The 22,292-nt window shown below is 34.0% G+C and overlaps 1 protein-coding gene across 3 annotated transcripts in view; it reads right to left on the reverse strand.

Moving 5' to 3' along the window:
* BMP5 (bone morphogenetic protein 5) overlaps positions 1-22,292 on the reverse strand; it is a 135,322-nt gene that overhangs the window by 19,540 nt on the left and 93,490 nt on the right. For all 3 annotated transcript variants that reach the window (XM_012002051.1, XM_012002052.1, XM_012002050.1), the window contains one exon: positions 944-1,138. In XM_012002051.1, the coding sequence (XP_011857441.1) occupies positions 944-1,138 (195 nt within the window). The remainder of the gene's footprint in view (positions 1-943; positions 1,139-22,292) is intronic.

Genomic DNA, 22,292 nt, shown 5'->3' on the forward strand with positions numbered 1-22,292 from the left:
TAGGAATCATGACTCTTTTGTTTATCGGTTCGTCCATCGTTCCTGGCAGAGTACTATGCATAAATTGGCCATTAACACAGAATAATGCATATTTGACAAATAGATAAGTATGTGGTGCTAAATGGAGATGTTCCAGGATGAGTTCCCCCTTCAAATTTATTAACAAAATCAATTTTTTGGACTAAAATAGCCACCATTTTCATCTAACAGCTTCCTGTTTGCATCCTGGACTAAACAAGGTACTTCTTGGTATAAATACGACTAAGCCACTACAAATTTTGGCAGTTAGATACTTTCTGATCAATTGAAATTTGATCCCCCTATAATTAACAGATTAATTTGCAAGGACTTTGACATCAATTGTGCATTTGTAATATTTTGTTGAAAGATTGTGTGTGTGTGTGTGTGTGTGTGTGTAGACACACCTGAAGAAAATTATCTAGATAACAGTCCTCCAAATAAAAAGATAAATATTGTTTTAATCATTGTCTTCTCCATGTCATTCTCCTGCTAATTTCAGAAAAATAAAACTGAGTGGCATAATTCAAATGTATTGCCTTAAGTACTAAAGAAAGGATTTTATGTTTAATTTACCTGGTTGCCCATCCATTTTTGAGAGGCCCTGAGGAAGTTAGCTCAGCAAGTTGTGTAGCTCAGTTCTGGTGAGATTTTGTTGATCTAGCCATTTCATATTTCTATTACTGCCATCCTGATTTGAATTTGAACTGAATCTTTCAACATATGAAAGCAACTCATACGTATTTTAAAATGAATTACTGAGTGATTCACTGATGAAACATTCTGGGATGCTAGAAACATCACTGGAAGATTTAATATACCATCTGAAGGTATATACAGAGGGTAAATTTATTGTGGCTACTTGATTTGCAACATAGGACCCCATAACTCTCTGTGCATAACTGCTGTTTGGGTTTATTCTTACCTCCAACACTGGACATTCTGGAGGAGTCCTGATGAGAGCTGGATTTATTGCGGTTTTGATTTTTTCGTTTGTTGGCTGCTCTCACAGATCGAAGAAGTACCTCACTCGCCTTGAAGAAGGCCACCATGAAAGGTTGTTTTGACTGAGGTCCCTGTCTTCCCACCAGTCCAGCAGATTTTACGTTGATACTGCGTCCTAGAACGTAATACAAAAGCACTTGGTTTATGAAAAAGAAAGAACAATTACCTGATGTGAATGAATTCCAAGGGTACTTTGAAAAGGGGAAAAGTTTTAAAACATTATCAGAATGCCTTCCTTACAGGCCAAGATTCTTATAAATATTGAGGCTTACTATTACAGACCATTATCCATGCATGGTTTTTCATCTTGCATCATTCTTCCACCACAGAACACCCTCCAGCTGCTTTCACTCACTGATAGCTTCTGAGACCTTGAAGTTAGGAATATTATAAATTGGAAGATTTGACTACTCATTCGCCTGGAAATGTCCACATTAAATAGCAATTTAAAAAATATTAGCTATGGGCTCTTCTGCACTAAATGCCCTATAATTTTCCTTCAAGTTATAAAAGCCAAATACTTGGCAGGGTGTTTCTACTTTCTCCAGCCTATTCGAAACCTTTCAAGTGTTAATTAGTGCTGATAGCCTTTCCACCTTCACCTCTGGCCAGTGCCCAGCAACATTTACTAAGCTGCACTATACTTAAAGCTCTTCACAAGTCATTCTGGAAGCCTAGTCTGGGAATGGAGGTCTGCTTTAAGCCCCAGCTATTAAAAGTAGTGGCAAAAACTGCAATTACCTTTGCACCAATCTGATAATTATCAATATGAAGCATTGTGAAATAAACACAGGAACTTTGGAATTCCTCCCCTTCTGAGTTTTGACACACCTAAATGTTTACTGAAAGGAATTCAGAAGAGGCAAACCAAGCCTGGAGACTCTCAGAAAGAAGAAAAAACAATCCAAATGAGCTTCGAGACTCAAATTTGCCTATAAACTAGCCTGTGCCTCAGACTCTTATGAGTTCTTTGATGTGGTTATGTATCAATGAAAAGGGACACAACCATTACCTATATAGGAGTGAGTTAAAAGTCAAGGTGCCCTAGAGATAAAGTTGATAAAGTACCTCTCCCATTTGGTTAGTAATAATAATAATACTTACAACTATGTCAAATCACTTTGGAGTGGTTGCTGTGCTAGGCATTTTTCTAAGCAGTTTCCATGCATTATTTAATTTGATTCCACAAATGCCTTAGAGTTAGGTATTAACAGTATCCTCTTTTAATAGTTTTTATTAGGCTCTTCTAATTTAAAATAATCACTGAAAATTATATTTTCTATATATGTGGAAAAGAAAACTATTGGTATCTGGTTCAATGAAAATCATTCAAAGATGATAAACTAACCTTAAATTGTAAATTTAGTTAAGAATTACTTGTATCTTATGCAAAGTTGCTACTCTAGATACAGAAGTTAGCAATCTTTTAAGAATAATATATAATGTGGTTTGAAATATATGCATGATTGACTCTGGCTTGCCCCATGAGAGATGTGCGTGTTTTCTTAAAATATGTATTCAGTAAAGACTATGGAGCAACCTGAGTCCATTATAAAACCTGACCTACCTTAGAAGAAAGAAAAGGAAAGCCAGTCCCCGAAATGGCATCGATGGCATTTTAGCAAATAAGCCCTCGCTCTTAACAAAATTTATTTTGGCAGCATAAAAACTTTTGTGTGTACTTCTATTGTGCAGAGACCTTCTACTGTCAGAAAATGAGACTGTGTCGCATGAGGCTGTGCAGCTGTCGAGAGGGACACAGGGGTCCTTTAAATGTGGAGGTATTGGTTAAAAAAAAAAAGGCTGCATCAATTCAGACAGCATAGGTATCCTCCACAATTGTCCTACGACCTACTGGGAAAAGTTGTTCAATTCCTCCAAGTATTAAAATGGCCATCTGCCTCACAAATGCCACTATACTCAGTCCTACCAGAGAAGGGACTTACAAATAATCAAAGCAGTAAACCTTAAACAAATAAGCATATAGATTTCTCTTTTAAATGCAAACTTACAGTGGCTCTATGCCAGAGTCTATATTTCTTAGAAAAACTCTATCACTGGCATAAATGAAAGAGGCAGTTTGATTTGTGGTCAGAGCAGTTTCCATTCTACTTCCACTGTAACAAATGTATTAATTCAGCTCAGACTTCCTCCTTCTGGCAGCCCTTTCACTGTAAAAAGAGAAATTAGAAGTTCCAGCCAAATACCATACCTTGAACTGACCCACTTCAATACATAAACACTTTTACAACATGTTTATTCAGGTGTAGCACTTGAAATTGGTTTAAGATGTTTCCAGTGACAGAGAGCTCAGCAAAAGAAAAAAAATAAAAAATAAAAAAGAACTGAGAAACTTAACTGTTATAGAATAGAATAACTGGCAATCTGTTCTTTAAATTTTTTCATTTTTTTTTTCTGTCTTGGAGTACAACATAAAAAAGTATTTGTCGAAGCTTTTATTTTGATATTTTAATGAAGTGTTAATTTAACAGGAACTAAATTTTAACTTGTATACATTGATGACTGCAGAAATCATTTTTAATATATGATCTTTCTAATACTGAAATAGGTTGCTGTGAGATGTTCATAAATGGAATACAATAAAATCAATTTTCCATTCATTACAACACACACTGACTCTTTTATAGTTAAATAAGCACTTAACAAGAAGTTCCAAGTTTCCTTTGGGTTGCAAAGGGGTTTCTTTTGTTATTATTCCAAAGACTTTCAATATTTTAATTTTTATCTGTGGAGAAATAATACTGCTCTGAAGATTTATGTTCTAAAAACTGTAAAGATGTGTGTATGTTACAAATACGGGTTTCTTGGGTTTTACAAAGGTGGATATTGTATGTGAAGCAAAGTACCCTTCAAACCAATGTGAACTCCCTTTAAAATAACTTTTAATATTATTAAGTTTCCTCTTGGTTTCCTTTTTACTTCAGCAATGGGGTGACTATTAACATTCCATAAGTTAATGCTTGCTCAGTTACCCTTGGTCTTGAGCTATACCATAGAAGCATTAACTATTTGACCTAGTCTTTCAGACACAATACACTTATATTGATTATGCTGACTAAACCTTTTCAAAGACTGAATAATTGTTTTAGTAGAAGTACTGATAGAAACCTAGACTACACTGCATGCATTAAAAAATAGTAAATTCTTTATAAAACTTTATTTGAACTTTTAAAATGGTATGATTAAACATACGGTATGCTTTAGATATTGCAAATATATAACTGAAGAAGCCTACCTAAAGCATTTTGATTTAGAAACACATTACCTTTACGTGTGTGTATCACCATGGATTTAATTTTCAAAGCTGATTCTTGTTTTATAGTAGTTTCTACTTTAAAAATATACATAAAGATTAAGCATTGAATATACAGTGGAAATGAAAATGGGGGGGAGGTAACAAAAAGAACATTAAAATAAAGGATGGTAAGGATACCAGCTTGAGCCCAAGCTTAGTCACCTTAGGATTCAGACACATTCAGGCACAGCTAGAACAGTGATAGATTTGATTCACCAAGCTTATATTTAAAGAATATTGAGCAATTTCGTGGGCAAGAAGTCATCTTAAGAAAAAGATGAGCCACAGTGATTTTTTTAAGTCTGTATCTCAGAGTTACTTCTGGCACAGCTCCAATAGATGCATGTGTAACTCCTAGAAAGAAAGGGAATCAAAGAAAATCTAATACATCCTTTGTACCCAAAGTCTCTAAAATACTGGGAAGACAAGGTAGCACTACTTTGGAACTTCATTAACAGACTGTGACACAAGTGGTGAACAAAGATTCTCTCTATATAAGAAGAATGGCTTCTGAGCAGTTCCACATTGGGTTAGGATGGCAGCAACAGAATGAGCTCCAAAACAATCTTCCATATTAGTCATCAGCTTTGACTTCGGAAAGTAGTACCAGCTCAAAGCTGAGTGGAGCAGCAATCTGACAACACTGGGAGTTCCAATGTGCATCAATAACTATACCAAAGCAAGAGAAAATGCCAGTGATGGGATAAAGTGGCTCCAATTGCAAGAGAAAAATTCCCTTGTGTGATATCCACGCCTTGATGTGGACATTGGAAAGAGGGTAGGGATGTGATCTGCCAAATGGATGGGGTGGTAATAGGAGGTAAAAAGCTTGGTTGCTGAGAGCTGTTCAAGCGTAAACACACAAATGGGAGGGAAGAAGAGACAGCAGAGAGGAGACTGAAAAGGCTCTTGAAGGATGTGCCAACATTTCAGTCATCTTGCTGGTGGCAGTTAGACACAAAGAAACATTGTTTATTCCCAATTATTTCAGGTTTGGGTGTCATATAATACTTGGATTATGAAATGAAAGTGGTAATGACTATAATTGTAGGCATCCAGAGTTTGTTATTGGCATAGATATCGTCTTTTTTGATTTACAAAAACAAAACAAACAAAAAACAAAACAAAACAAAAAAAATTAAATCTTTGCTCATGAAAAGTTTAAGAACTATTTATACCTTGTTCATCTTATTTTCTCCTCAAAATTATTGTACAGAAATCTCAGTGTGAAACAATTTAAGCAGCAAATATGTGGGCATATTATTTTACAGTTTTATTAACTCAGTGAACAAAGATAGGATTGGACTTATATCTTCTAAGAAATTATTATTATATTCATACAGAGATCAAAAAGGATGTAGATGAGGCTGGAGTTCTGAACTACTAAATTTTGCCATAATTGAGGCTGGAGATTCAGTCCTTCTAGATCTGCTACTCTAACCCAAATGACTTCATATAAGTACTGAGGTCAGGCTATTGTGGTCACATTCGCCTAAGAACACAACTGAAACTATTTCACATTTGTAGTCACAGGGAAGGTAGGTTGGCAAACCAAAGCTCTATCCCAAACTCACTGGTTTTGTATTTCAGACCACTCCTTTTGGAAAATGTGACTTTCAAAATGTTTATTTCTTTAAACACAGTTATTAAAGGAGATTCTGACATAAAACAGCTCTTCAGACACATGTTGATGTTATAAGGATAAGTGGTTCCAAATATGATCATTGAGTTTCCCTCTAGGATACACAGTTTGAAAAACATTCATTTGAGGATTTATCAGAGTCTAAACGTTGATATCATTTTGAGATGTTAGCATACATTCCAGTTTGCTTTTTTCTCCTCTAAACCCACAGTAATTGACTGCTTAACCCGAAACACCTGTGATGGAACTGGTGCACAAATTATCTTTTCTTCATTTCAAAAAGACTCTTGCAGTATCCATTATGGACTCCTTAGCAGTAGTCAAATCAGTGTATTGTCTCACATCCACACATCTATCTGATCTTCACTTATTTTCAACCTGTGATTAAATTTGATTCTGGTACTGTGAAATTATGGATTCTATGACTCTACATTATACTCGAATTGTACCCTTTTTACAAACTGATCATTTAAAAAGTATAGAATTCACCACCCAGAATACAGAATAGATCATTTTTATATCAGATTTTAAGGAACATGGGGAAGATAGAATTTGTCTACTTAAATTCAATATGTACTTAAATTTTCTATAATCTTAAGTATGTTGTAATCTAGCTACAAATTTCAATTTTGTTATACTTTGATGAAAATTTTGCGTCTTTTTTAGTTTCACTGTAAAAGCGCAGACCTGTTGCCAGACTTAAGTACATAGACTTGAAGTATCACAGATGGAAATTCAGCCTTCCTCCTTATTACATTCTTGTTTTTCAAATGGTTTCAAATGGTTTACATTGCTTTATAAATTCAAACAAAAATGAGGAAAAGTTGGGATTTTAAACTTTTTTAAGTATTAAAATTTTCTTTGTAGAGAACAGGATAAGATTTTTGAGTGATTTTTCACAGTAATTCTGGGGTTCTGTTTAACCCCGGAATATTGTTTGGTGTACCATACCTTTGCGGGACTTTTCTCATCTCTTCTTTTTCCTGACATTTAAAAGAGTAATCTTTAAAAAAAACCACTTTGCCAATATTATATGTTGATAATTATATATTATTGGTAATGTGTGAAAATCAAAGGAAGGGACAAATGTAATAATATGTACAAACAAGCATAGGATTCTGTGGCTCATAAGTAAAGGGGGGAAAAAAAGACATGCTGGAAAAATAAAATCCAGGAAGGGCTATTGGTAGCAGTACCCTGACACACTGATATGAACTATGAGTTGAGAGTTTTCTGTGGGTAAGAAATGTGGTTACGGCCAGGTATGGTGGATTACGCCTGTAATCCCAGCACTTTGGGAGGCTGAGGCAGGCCGATCACGAGGTCAGGAGATCAAGACCATTCTGCCTAACATGGTGAAACCCTGTTTCTACTAAAAAAAAAAAAATTGGCCTGGCATGGTGGCGGGCACCTGTAGTCCCAGCTACTTGGGAGGCTGAGGCAGGAGAATGGTCTGAACCCGGGAGGCAGAGCTTGCAGTGAGCTGAGATATCGTGCCACTGCACTCCAGCCTGGGCAACAGAGCGAGACTCCATCTCAAAAAAAAAAAAAATGTGGTTACAACTCCTGGTAACATATAACAGTAGAAGAAATCCATTTTTCTATATGATCGGGGTGTGTTAGGGATAAAGAAGTTTAAAGGAGATAGAGATTTTTTAAAGTGTTGATATTCTAACAATTTTGCAGAAGATACTGTCATGCCCCACAGTTTGATAAAGTGATGGGGCTTAGAAAAGAAACAGGATATTTGGTCAGAAACACTGGCATGGTAACTAAAGTCATGCAGGGGGAGAAACACAAACCCTTGAGAACCCAAGCTCATGAGGCTCCAGAAAGTAGGGCCTGAGGACAAAGAAGCCGAGAACCATAAAGCAGCATGGCCAGAGATCTGTGCCCAGTTGTGGAAGCTGTCCAGTATGCTGAAATGTTTTATTGCATGGAGGGCAGGACTGAGGTGATGGAAAATGATTAGTTTCCTTCCATGGGACATCACTCTGAAATGAGGGGCTTACTGTCTCGGGCATGACAAGCCCAACAAATGTGTTTTACTTGGTCCCTATTTTCAGCCGCTGGAAATATGAATCTCACGCTAGGAACTGTAGTTTACCTCCACAAAAGCACTTACTTTTTAATAGCTCTTGTCTTTATATATAGCACCTTTCCCCTGAGGTCCTATGAACTTTACAGACATCATCTGTCACATGCCCCAAAAAGATTGGTTAGCAGTTGGTCTTACAGCCCTCATTTATTTTAAGACAGCAGAAACATTCTTTTCACAAAACCATGAGAACAGTGAATTATTTTTTGTTTTGTTCTCCAGTTATTATGTGACTTTTTAAAATAAAAAATGTACATATCTTAAATGAAAGAATCTTTTCCTTCAGAAGCCTGGGGGATTTTAATAAGACTATAATGAAGCAGAATTTCAGCAGAAATCAACCAAAAACTTTAAAAACTCTTTGTGTTACAACATCAATGACAAAAAGCTTTTAGATGTCAAACACATTTTAGTTTGTTTCACAGCAGTGAAATTTTAGTATTCTTCATTTTACCTATAGTGATTAAAGAGGTCTTTGAAACTTAGAGTAGTTACTTGGGAAACTTATGAGTATCTAAAGGAGATACTCTTTTACCAGCTACAGCTACTATATTATTCCAATGTTTTGGTTTTTTTTTTTTTTTTTTTTTTTGAGATGGAGTCTTATTCTGTCGCCCAGGCTGGAGTGTAGTGATGTGATTTTGGCTCACTGCAACTTCAGCCTCCCAGGTGCAAGTGATTCTCCTCCTTCAGTCTCCCAAGTAGCTAGGACAAGAGGCATGTGCCACCATGCCTGGTGAAGTTTTTCTATTTTTTTTAGTAGAGACAGGGTTTCACCATGTTGGCCAGTCTGGTCTCGAACTCCTGACCACAGGTGATTCTCCCACCTTGACCTATCATACAGAAAATCATATTTGTTAAATATTTGACCTTCCCTTTTGATTTGTACATGAACCTATCAAATGATCATAGGCTACTTCCAGGATCTTTGGATCAGTCTAGTACCAGCAAAATAGAAGAAAAATAAATTATTCTGTACCCCAGAAAAAAGAAAGTGAAAAAAAAAGTAAAATATATTTTCTAAAATATGCAGTAGAGAACTGATACTGAGATACCTAATGTAATATGCCATAGTAACTACTTCTGCAGGAAGGAACACATTTTGAATGCTGCTACCACAAAGAAATAATAAATGTTTAAAATGATGGATGTGATAATCACTTTGATTTGATCATTATACTTTGTACACATGCTTTGAAACACCACATTGTACCACATAAAAAAGTGCAATTATTGTTTCAATTATAAATAATAAATTTAAAAATGTGGAGTTTTAGTATTTGGGGCTTATTTTCTTCACATATGAAGGCTGATCATAAAGCATTTTTCTGAGTAAAAAGAAGCAGAATTTTTCTTCACTATTTTTTCATGTATCTGGCTACGGCCAGAATGCCATCTAGCCTGCCCCACATAAGGGACCAGTTACAAGGTGAAATCTCACACCACCATGATTCCTTGCTGGCCCCCAGAGCAAAAGCATACTGAACCATTTGCATGCAAAATAATAGCTGGTTTCCAAGAGTGTTTTCCTTGTGCTCAATCTAGGTCAGCAGTGTCACCTGACCTCATAGCATAAGTAGAACTTTCATATTTCTATCAGTTGTGTTACTTCAGAGAAAAATAATGTGAAGAACACTTCTACATATAAACATAACTGGTACCTGAGAGTAATAAGAAGCATGTCTCAAAGAATCAGGGACATTGGGAATTGAAAAAGCCAATTCAACATTTCTGAAATTAAGAGACAGGCAACAGCTGCCATCTATTGAAGACAAGTATTTTACCAGTTGATTTGTATACATCTTATTTACTCCTCACAGCAAAGCAACTGTTATACTCTTAAAATAAGACTCAAAAAAGAGTCAGATTTTTAACTCAGCCTTGTCACACTACTAAAGTAGTGTGCTTTTCCCTCTAAGTACATGGTAGTCCACTTTTTAGAGATTGGTGGATACTTTCATCTTGGGTTTCTGTATATTTTCACCTTGAGAAGAATGGAGGAAAAACAGCCTGTCAGTGGCATACGTATCACAGCATGCAGGGGGAGAAACACAAACCCTTGAGAACCCAAGCTCATGAGGCTCCAGAAAGTAGGGCCTGAGGACAAAGAAGCCGAGAACCATAAAGCAGCATGGCCAGAGATCTGTGCCCAGTTGTGGAAGCTGTCCAGTATGCTGAAATGTTTTATTGCATGGAGGGCAGGACTGAGGTGATGGAAAATGATTAGTTTCCTTCCATGGGACATCACTCTGAAATGAGGGGCTTACTGTCTCGGGCATGACAAGCCCAACAAATGTGTTTTACTTGGTCCCTATTTTCAGCCGCTGGAAATATGAATCTCACGCTAGGAACTGTAGTTTACCTCCACAAAAGCACTTACTTTTTAATAGCTCTTGTCTTTATATATAGCACCTTTCCCCTGAGGTCCTATGAACTTTACAGACATCATCTGTCACATGCCCCAAAAAGATTGGTTAGCAGTTGGTCTTACAGCCCTCATTTATTTTAAGACAGCAGAAACATTCTTTTCACAAAACCATGAGAACAGTGAATTATTTTTTGTTTTGTTCTCCAGTTATTATGTGACTTTTTAAAATAAAAAATGTACATATCTTAAATGAAAGAATCTTTTCCTTCAGAAGCCTGGGGGATTTTAATAAGACTATAATGAAGCAGAATTTCAGCAGAAATCAACCAAAAACTTTAAAAACTCTTTGTGTTACAACATCAATGACAAAAAGCTTTTAGATGTCAAACACATTTTAGTTTGTTTCACAGCAGTGAAATTTTAGTATTCTTCATTTTACCTATAGTGATTAAAGAGGTCTTTGAAACTTAGAGTAGTTACTTGGGAAACTTATGAGTATCTAAAGGAGATACTCTTTTACCAGCTACAGCTACTATATTATTCCAATGTTTTGTTTTTTTTTTTTTTTTTTTTTTTTTTGAGATGGAGTCTTATTCTGTCGCCCAGGCTGGAGTGTAGTGATGTGATTTTGGCTCACTGCAACTTCAGCCTCCCAGGTGCAAGTGATTCTCCTCCTTCAGTCTCCCAAGTAGCTAGGACAAGAGGCATGTGCCACCATGCCTGGTGAAGTTTTTCTATTTTTTTTAGTAGAGACAGGGTTTCACCATGTTGGCCAGTCTGGTCTCGAACTCCTGACCACAGGTGATTCTCCCACCTTGACCTATCATACAGAAAATCATATTTGTTAAATATTTGACCTTCCCTTTTGATTTGTACATGAACCTATCAAATGATCATAGGCTACTTCCAGGATCTTTGGATCAGTCTAGTACCAGCAAAATAGAAGAAAAATAAATTATTCTGTACCCCAGAAAAAAGAAAGTGGAAAAAAAAGTAAAATATATTTTCTAAAATATGCAGTAGAGAACTGATACTGAGACACCTAATGTAATATGCCATAGTAACTACTTCTGCAGGAAGGAACACATTTTGAATGCTGCTACCACAAAGAAATAATAAATGTTTAAAATGATGGATGTGATAATCACTTTGATTTGATCATTATACTTTGTACACATGCTTTGAAACACCACATTGTACCACATAAAAAAGTGCAATTATTGTTTCAATTATAAATAATAAATTTAAAAATGTGGAGTTTTAGTATTTGGGGCTTATTTTCTTCACATATGAAGGCTGATCATAAAGCATTTTTCTGAGTAAAAAGAAGCAGAATTTTTCTTCACTATTTTTTCATGTATCTGGCTACGGCCAGAATGCCATCTAGCCTGCCCCACATAAGGGACCAGTTACAAGGTGAAATCTCACACCACCATGATTCCTTGCTGGCCCCCAGAGCAAAAGCATACTGAACCATTTGCATGCAAAATAATAGCTGGTTTCCAAGAGTGTTTTCCTTGTGCTCAATCTAGGTCAGCAGTGTCACCTGACCTCATAGCATAAGTAGAACTTTCATATTTCTATCAGTTGTGTTACTTCAGAGAAAAATAATGTGAAGAACACTTCTACATATAAACATAACTGGTACCTGAGAGTAATAAGAAGCATGTCTCAAAGAATCAGGGACATTGGGAATTGAAAAAGCCAATTCAACATTTCTGAAATTAAGAGAGAGGCAACAGCTGCCATCTATTGAAGACAAGTATTTTACCAGTTGATTTGTATACATCTTATTTACTCCTCACAGCAAAGCAACTGTTATACTCTTAAAATAAGACTCAAAAAAGAGTCAGATTTTTAACTCAGCCTTGTCACACTACTAAAGTAGTGTGCTTTTCCCTCTAAGTACATGGTAGTCCACTTTTTAGAGATTGGTGGATACTTTCATCTTGGGTTTCTGTATATTTTCACCTTGAGAAGAATGGAGGAAAAACAGCCTGTCAGTGGCATACGTATCACAGTTTTCCAGAACAATGTTATAGCTGCTGCTTTTGTTAAGTTCAGGATCAGACTTTCCTTAGTAAGTAAGTAGGAAGATGAAGACTCGGTACTTCTTACCAGCCATAAGAAGGCAGGTGGCTTCCCCAGTTGCTATTCTACTCTAACTGAAACTTAGATTCAATTACTGTCACAAAAAGATTAGGTTCAATTACATGCCCCAAAAAGAGACATTAGCATACATTTTCAAGGAGTGGCGATATATAATTTAATTATCAAAGTATTCTTAGTCTAATCCAAATTTTGATTGCCACTTCCAACATATGCTACTGGATTTGATGGTTAGATGCCTTTGTTTTTTGTTTGTTTCTGTTTTGGTTTTCCTCTCTCTCTTATAATCTTATTACCGGCATGCCAATCTTTAACTCTCAGCAGCATACAGCCACAGTGGTTGCTCATGCCTTATAATGATTAAAGATTCTCTCTTCTTCCCACTTGTGCTCTCTGCTCAGGATACAAATACCAGCACTACTGTTAGTTTTGCAATATATCTTTGAGAGAGATGTGTCAACAATAAGTAAAACTTAAGTAGAAAGAAAAGAAGAGAAAGGGTCAGCTCCAGTGTATGATGACAATAAGTACTATTTTATATTTTTCAGGACCCTAAATTGATATTAACATGAACATACCCCACAGATGATTAGTTTAGCTACAGAGTCCAGAAGAGAAAATGTAACAAACAACAAAAACTGAAATATGTTTCTGACTTTGGCATTTGTTTGGTAAGACTGGTACTCCATAGTTACTGTTCTGAAGTAGGGAAAAATCAAAAACAGAAATACAGACATAGCCAAGCACTTCTGAACCCCTTTTCATTAAAATAAATCTTAAAAATTAGTAAAATATATATTTTGCCAGATAATGAACCACAACTAACTCCCTGTTTGTCACTACTTACTTTAAGTCAATAATTTTAAAACCTTTTTTCATATATGTTTTTTAGTTGTGATGCTAAACTTTGGATAAGCAAACTATGTTAACCATGTGGCTCTCATTCAAATATATATAAACTAAACTAAAAGCTAACACTTCTGAATTAAGTTATTGTGATCTGCCAATTATGTTAAGATATTCTTAAGTAGATCAAACCTGCAAGTCTCAATTTACAAATGTTACCTTCTTTGGGACTTGAAGAAGAGAACTAACTAGACTATGCCAAATGTTTCACATATTATTCTTTTTAAAATGTTTATTACTATGTTATTATCCTAAGAGGACATAATAAAGAGATGCAAGTCTTCAAGACAAAAAAAGACTAGTTTTAAAATATTGTTTATATAATGGACATGATTAAACAGCAAAATTTAGTCTTTCAATTTATTATTAAATATATTCTATAATCAGTATCTATTTATAAAGAAAAATTATTTTCTGCCTACGAATCATCATACAAGACTAAATTAAGAAGAGAGGGTTCATTATCAAGTTCTAAATAAAGAGATTAAATTTGACTAAATTACATGTTGAAGTGAATCATCGGCAGAAGAAAAGTTTCTTTTTCTCCTTTCTGATTTATTAATTTATCAAATTAACTATAATTACATAAAGAGACAAAAAAATTGAAGAGATTGATTTAGAAAATAAAAAATACGACAGAATTACTGTTACATATTGTCGGCCACATCACAGTTAAACTCCAGAGAGAAAATATAAAAACTCAAAAATAATTCCCAACAGATACAGCATAAAATTCAATTCTGTCCCATAATAATCATTTTTAATGACATTGTTTTATTTGGAAATTATAACAATACAATTATTTTTCAGTTCAGAATTTATAAAAGAATAACATAACTTGTAAGAGGCTGGCCCTGAAATCAAATCATTTTTAGATTTATTCTTAAGCTACATTTACTCATGTATAAAATGGGTTAAGAAGAAGTAGATATTTCACTTAAAGAGCTTAGCAAAATGCTTAACACTGAGTAAGCTCTCAGCAATGTTAGTTTCCACTAATGTTATTTATTTGATTTCAGTTGTCCATCACAGGAAATGCATGGTTTAAATTCTTACTGAAAATGAATTAAAGATATACCTAGAAAGTTAAACCTGGATTAACCATGTAAATTCAAAAATACTAAATATTAGCATAAAAGAACAAATTGATATTGGCAAAAGGTATTGCTGAAATCAGCGTATAAAAAAGAGGATATCTGTGTAGACAGAAAATAAGTTGATAAGAATGAGTTTGAAATACATGGAGTATATTTTATGAAAATGCTATACGGCTAATAAGAGAATTAACGAGATATTTGGTTGAACCAAGTAGAAATTTAACAGTGATCCATTATTTGCGTTCAGTTTCTCCTGCCATGAAAGACATATCAAAGATTTTGCTCATTTGTATGCAGTGGGCAAATGACAAAAAACTAAAGCATACAGGGAAGATTTATGTTCTCCAATGTGCTTTAAGACATTACGCGAGTTAGAAAACCCATGGGTCACAGCTTACATGGGTTTGGAAAATTAACAAATACTGATTTCAAACCCCAAGGGATATCTATGTCATATTTATTTTCAGTAGAAATCTAGTCATTTTTACCATAAATGTACAGGAATTCTCAATGGACACTTTTGCTAAACATTCAGATTAAAATGATCAACATAATTGTTTCTCTTAGCCACATCTTTTAAATATTTCTCCAAGGCTTGATTTCTTATTAAAAAATAAAAAGATTTTCAGAAAGTAACACATGGCCATAGATAATTTATGTTTTGATGTTTTCGAAATTTCACGAAAAAATCTGATAGAAGTAGAAGCCACTCTAAAATGTTATGGAAAACTTTAGATTGAGTTCTATGTTTTGCTATGATACTAAAACATTTAGTGTGGCACTTAAATAAAATACAATCCTGCTAAATGCTGTAAGAAGAACTATCTAGAAATTTTAATAATTATGGATTTTCAACTATGAATTTATATTTGATCACTAACACAATTACTTGAGATTGTGTATATGCCTGGGTATTCCATGTCTACACACACACGCATGCGCACAGAAAAACACGCCTAGCTTTCTCGCTTCTCTTTACCAGTTTCTCCATCACTGGTTTTATACAATATCTTAAGTTGGGGTTTGAATATAATTATTTAATACCAGCCTCCTCTAAGACAATGCATTTCCATTCACTGTACCCTCTCTACATATAGTATTTTTATATACATGAATATAATGCTTAAAGTATAAATATATGCTTAAAGATTTCAATTGGTTTACCATTATATGATGCAGCAAGGTTGTAAGTGACTGTAGAAATTACCTAAAAATGTATATTATGCAGTATAATTCCTAGACAAGAAGTCAACTAAATAGTGAATTCTTCAAGTCACATAGAGCTTATTCCTCACGGAACGAACAATTCTATGGCCATTGGCTTCCATTATTCAGGGTTTTTTGTCTTTTGTAAAGAGCCCTCAGTTTGCCTTTTATGCACATTGATTTAACTTGTGGACTGTAGAGTAAAAGTTCAATTTTATTTATTAATTTTATTTCTTCAGGTACTGGAAGATAACTATTCTTCTGCTGTCCTCCTAATTTATTCTAAAATATTAATCCAGAAGTCAATATCTAATTATCCTTAAACATTAGACAATACACAAAGAACTACTTATTTATAACAATATTTATCTAGAGCAAATCATAAGTGTATATGTTCTTTTTTTCTTTCAGAACCTCTAGCAAGATATGTGATTCTTTCAGTTTCTTGGATATAGATACTCTCATTTATTTATTTAAAACCAATTGTCATCACCATAAATTCAGCAAAAGGAGAGCCATATGGTTTTATGAACAAAAATGACTTAATTACTTCAAAAGATAAGATTCAGATAAGAGAAGGAAATATTATCAAATCTTAGAATGTTTAAAAGATCCTCAGATAAGTGGACATAATTCAACTTTTTGAACTTAGATAAATAATAATGAGAAACTGTAGTCAAAACAGCAGGAGAAAAAGAAAAATATCACCCTTGATCTCGGAATTTCTTCTGCTACTTATTAGCACTGTCAGCTGATATTCAGATTACCCAGCCATATAGATCATCTAACCTTTGACACAGATAAATTAAACCTCTGACAACACAGAGGCTTAATTTTGAGTTCTTTCCCTGAGGTAAAAACAACTCTCTTAGGGATACGAAGAATAACACAACAAACTTAGCCAGATACTTCCACTTAAAAATAGCAGATTCTAGGACTTATTAAATTTAAGTAGATATTATATTAAGAACTCTGCATTTCTCACACAAATACACTTAAATTTTATAAACATAAAAGAATATTCAGTTGCAAATTATACCTTTGTTTAATATATAATCACATGTGGACTTTAGATACTGGAATATATGTTTCTAATTAGGAATATACTGCAATTCAAAAGACGTGGCAATTTTGGAAAAACTTATTTTAACAGAATACATTTAGGAGATATTACTGGATATTTTAACTTGGAAAAGAAATGTTATCAGTATGTTAAATTACTATGCAGGTAGGAATGAAAAACAATCCAAGGCTGTAGAAAAAGATGAATCCCCTTCTTTGTTAACATAGCTGTAACAGTTGTCAATTACTGGGAATGAACAACTACAACCAAAATTATCACAGGTTGAAAAGGAGAGAACACAGCAACATCCTGCATAATGAAATGTAAAATTACCCACTTTCAAGTTAATTGTCCTGATAACAAAATACTTCATTTGAAGTTTGCAGAATAATATTGGCGAAAATGAAAGAGGATTAAACTGCTGGTACTTTTAGAAAATCTCTGATTTTCTAAAGTCTAAATCTCAAAATCTCAAATCTCAGCTTTCCGATCATTTTCTGGGAAATACCATTTATATGGTGGAGAGTTTATGTGGTTTGCTATAAACATCAGCACAACAGGTATTAGGGACCATTGGACTCTACTCTTTATCAAAGACTACCGATATTTATTTGATCTTGTGTTCTACGAACATTAAAATCCTGCTTATAAATTCAATTATCTTTGTTAGAATCCATTCTAGTGTTTAATGCTTACTAATAGGTTTACTAACTCAAATACTAGTAATTTGTCCTGAGGCATTTTTAAACAGGAGTTTTTTATGCTAATGTTGGCTAGCCTTTAATAAATTAGCCCCATATATAATCCTATTAGGTTACAAGAAGCTTGTTTCCCTTATTTTCTTTGATGAAATTAGTAATCTCCAAAAATATGTTATTTTTCTAAGAACAAAATGGGTCTCAAAAAACTACCATATTAAGTACTAATAATTTAATATTCTGTGATGTCTATGAATATAAGCATCAATCATTGGTTGATGCCAACTAATATAAGCATCAATTGATCATGATACATATGTCTGAGTGTTCATTTCTATTGACTTCATACCCTAGATTGAAACAGGTTAAAAGTTTCTTACCAGTAATTATTTTATCAACCAATATTATTAAACATGAGCTTAATAACATTACTGCCTATATACTCTGCTGTCAACTCAAAGTTTCAGAATATATATCAATCTGACCTTTTTCCTGTGGACTATCACTTGTGAATTTATCTAAAATTTATTTAAATCATCTGTAAAACCTCCACAGTAAAAGAACTAGTCCCAAGTTAAAGGAATGATAACCAGAGCTAATGTAAGTGAAAAGTCTGTACAATCTCTAGTCCAATTTATCATACAGACCTTTATTTGTGCCCTATCATGTGCCAGCTACTATCATCTAATACAACTTCACATTCCTTGTAAGGTAATTACTATCACACTCATTTTATTGATGCAATAGCTAAAATGGTAAATATTTTGTCAGAGCCCAGATTTTAATCTAGTTTTCCTAATGATTTCTTTTTAAAATGTTTATTTCCAGAATGTAGCTATCTGTTCATTTATCCTCATTTAAATTAAATATCAAAACTTTAAATTCTAAGTTACTGTAAGCAGTGTTTCTTTATTTTACATTTAAGTATCAGTTATAATATAATTTGACAGTTTAATACCTCTGAAATCTTTTTTTCTTGATTTGGGTACAGAATTTAGTGAAACTTTAAACTTTCTGACTTTAAACCTAAAGTTTTACCTTGATGTGGTTGAAAATTACGCTATGACTTTGTTTTCAAAATGGCTTTTAGAGTCCTACTTCTAAAAAATAACCTTATAATGTTTCTTGGACATTAAACAACTCTCTGACAAAACAACATTTTGATGACTTGAATACAAATGAATCAGAAACATATGGATTGAATTTTTCTTGATATATAAGCAAGTTTGAATAGAAAGAAAAAAAGTCACTGGCAAAATTCATTCCGAGTATTGCCAAACTGAAAATGTCTGAAAACATAGGGCTTTTTAAAAGACATTCTAATGAACCCAAAAATACTATCTTTGTTTTTCCATCTCTAAATTATTCTATAAACCCAAGTTTGAAAAAAAGAATTAATCTACTTGGAAGGCTTAAACTATATAAAGCATCAAACAATGGAAAATTATAGTGTTTGGGGGGAAAACTCAAGTCTTTAAAGTTAGACTAAATTGCTATCTGTGTAATAAACTATGTGCATATGTGTGCAGGAAAAATCATTACTGTAGATTTATTAGCAATGTCAATAAAGACCTAGTATGTCAGTTAATTAATGTATCATTATAATGTAGAGAACTGGAAATCTTACAATAATTTAGGACAGATTTAAGTCTATTCATTTGCTATTAAAAACAAAAATAGAATTTATTTTATCATAGAGATTTATTAACCACCATGAGAAAGTGCTTGAGAACTTTAAAACCAATTTTGTAAAACTGGATATAGCATCTTGTCTGGAATCTCTAAATTTTGCCATTAAGAAGCAGCAATATATTTTTTTCATTTGCTTACTCGTATGTTTGTATTATTTTGCTGAAACAAACATATGGAGCTCTGATAATTATCAGCATGAAAAAATAATAAAATATTCTTGAACGCTCTTGCCAAATCCATTGCAGTTCATTTGTCAAATTTCTAAAAAGAGTATTTCATAAACTGACATAATATCCACAGGCTCTCTGAGGAATCAAAATGCTACTTTTGGTTTCAGCAGCCTTTTGATTCTCAAAATATATTTAGACCTTTTTGGTATTTTTTTTCACAGGGGCAGGCTAAACAAAATTTAATAATACACATTACTGACTTTCCTTTCCTTATGATTTAAACTATTTAACTTCTGTAGTGGTTTGCTCTACAAAATTCTGCTCCTATGTTGCATTAAACTGGTTTAGTTACTAATCATCCAAAACTTAGTTTGGAATGTTTTCTTAAAAGGAACATGTTCAGTGGCAAATGAACTACAAGAGCCTTTTAATTACGAACTCACACAATTACCATTCAAGACATCTTCAATACATACGACCTGCCACTCTTGTGCCACGCACTGAGAGTACAAGTGCGAATGAGTGATACATGTCCCATGACCTCATGAAACTGACATCCATTCAAACCTGTAATCACGGTGGTGTTACTGTGATTGATTAAAGTAATAAGTTTAGTTCTTTTTTATGCCTCACGATCAAGCTACAAGAGGATATTACATTTAATTTAGATTTCATATTCTTACATGATTTGTTTACAGATCACTTGCCTAATAGCATCTGCAATTACATTTTATACATGAAAGTTGTTCTAGCCAATCCTGGACTGTTAAATTTTTCCAGAATATACCATGCCATTTTGACATGGTGTGCATCTACTTACTGTTTCTTCATCCAGGAATGAATTATCCTGTCCTCACCATCGCTCCCCATACTTCCATGACTTCCCTTCCTCTTCGTCTGTATTTCTTAGGATCCTAACTGCTGACCCAGTTTCAAGGCCACCTCTACCATAGCTCCTTTGGCTCCATCCCAGGTGTCTTTAGCCATGTATGTTCTGCTTTCCCATGGTGTCTTTGTTGTATCACTATTTTTCAGTATTAGGGCACTTTGTTCTTTCTAAAATTAGCTACCTATATCTGTCTCTTAGGTGATATGATTTGTAACCTGCTGCCTTGCATGCACAGATACTCAATAATTGTATGTTGGACAAATGGATAAATGAATAACAGTTTACAAATGAATTTGAAAGCAGACTATCCTGAGTATCATCCTTTCATGATTTTCAACTCCTTTTGCTTAGAAGAAAACATTCGGAATATATTATTGAAAATAAAAGATGGTCTGTCTGCTCTGAAGCAACGTAACATTGAGAACACCAGCCATGGTAATGAGTGAAGCTGTAATAAGCTGAAGCATCTGGTTATTCATATTTACAAGGAAATGTCACATGTATATTCTCCATGAGGTTGCAGTTAATAAAACTAAGGTGCCAGGAGAATCAGTTACTTTCCCAAGGCCCTATCTGCTCCACTTCTGGTTAAAATTTGTGTTAAGTATTGCCTAAAAGCAAAAAGCCAGCTAGCCTAGCATGTTTAACCATCTGAAAATTCTGCAAGTTAGACAATATCAGAGAGATAAAGAAAAGCAACAACAAAAGGCTGTATATCTCAAACCTAACTCTTAAATATAGAATTTGGAAACCTTTTAAAGGAGTAAAACATTAGTTTACTCTAGGCTAAAAACTAACACACTAGTAATTTAAAGTCAAATTACCCGTGCAATATAAGAGAAAATTAATCAGAGAGAAAGGGAAAGTCAAAATACAGACTAGTTCTCAAAGAGAAAAAGATAAACTGAAAACAACATTAAATAATGGAAATAGTAAAAGAGAGAACCAATACAATGTAAGAGTGGGGGTAACAAAAAAAATAAAAAAGAGAAACTTCAGAAAATCCATATGGGGCATGAGGGAAGATGGAAATTAAAAGGAAACAGGCTGATCATATTTCATAGATTTCTTGATTTGTTTAGTTAGACATTTCAAGCATATCTCCAAAGAGGAGAGTGGGAGAAGCACATACCACTAATTTCATTTTTCTTGTTAGGGCCACATACCAGGGAAGGAACGATGGCTTACCTCCCCACTGCCAATTTCCCAGTCACATTTCTGACCAAAAATGTACAGTAGTTTAACACTCAGAATTCTTAGAAGATTATTTAAATTTATGCTTTACTCAGTCTACATTTATAATGCTTGAACTCTGAGGATCCTTTAATGATAATCCTTAAAGCCATAATTGGACTCCAACCTATAATCCAAAATATTTGAATTGTTTATGAAAATTCAGCCATTGTAATTAAAAGCTACGGAAAAATCTGGATTTGACAGCAGAGGAAAGGTCTGAAACTTTGCCTATGACACTTTCAGTAAGAACTTTCTTTTTCTAGATCAAGATTTGAGACCCATAACACATTCACTAGACTAACCCTTTAATATATTCCATTTGTGTATGAACTTCATTCCATATACATAATCTTTGCAATCACAGCATCGGCCATGGTATTACCCATAGGTGTGAAACTGGCTGCAGGTAAAACAACGCCATAATGAAGTCTTCAGTATTTATAGCAACAAATCTACTTGAAAAAGGTCCAAGACAGGCACAACTTTTACTTACCTCCATGGTTTATTAAACAAGGCTTTTGTGTAACACAGCAAGGAAAAATGAGGGAGGCAGACTGTAGGCCTAATGTTTTTCTTGCCTGATTCTGTGACAACTAGAAGCAGTGAACTTTAAATACGATACGTTCTCTTATTAATGATCTTTTTAAAAATTATCCTCCCTGTCCCTGTTGATAACATTTTTGGGGTAGAGAATAACAGCTCAATGTAGATCACCATGATGTTTTTTATAAATATTTAAAATTAAACATTAAGTATTTAAAGATAGGACACTATTAAAT

This window comes from Mandrillus leucophaeus, unplaced genomic scaffold (genome assembly GCF_000951045.1).
Source record: "Mandrillus leucophaeus isolate KB7577 unplaced genomic scaffold, Mleu.le_1.0 Scaffold676, whole genome shotgun sequence".
NCBI classification, from domain to species: Eukaryota; Metazoa; Chordata; class Mammalia; order Primates; family Cercopithecidae; genus Mandrillus; species Mandrillus leucophaeus.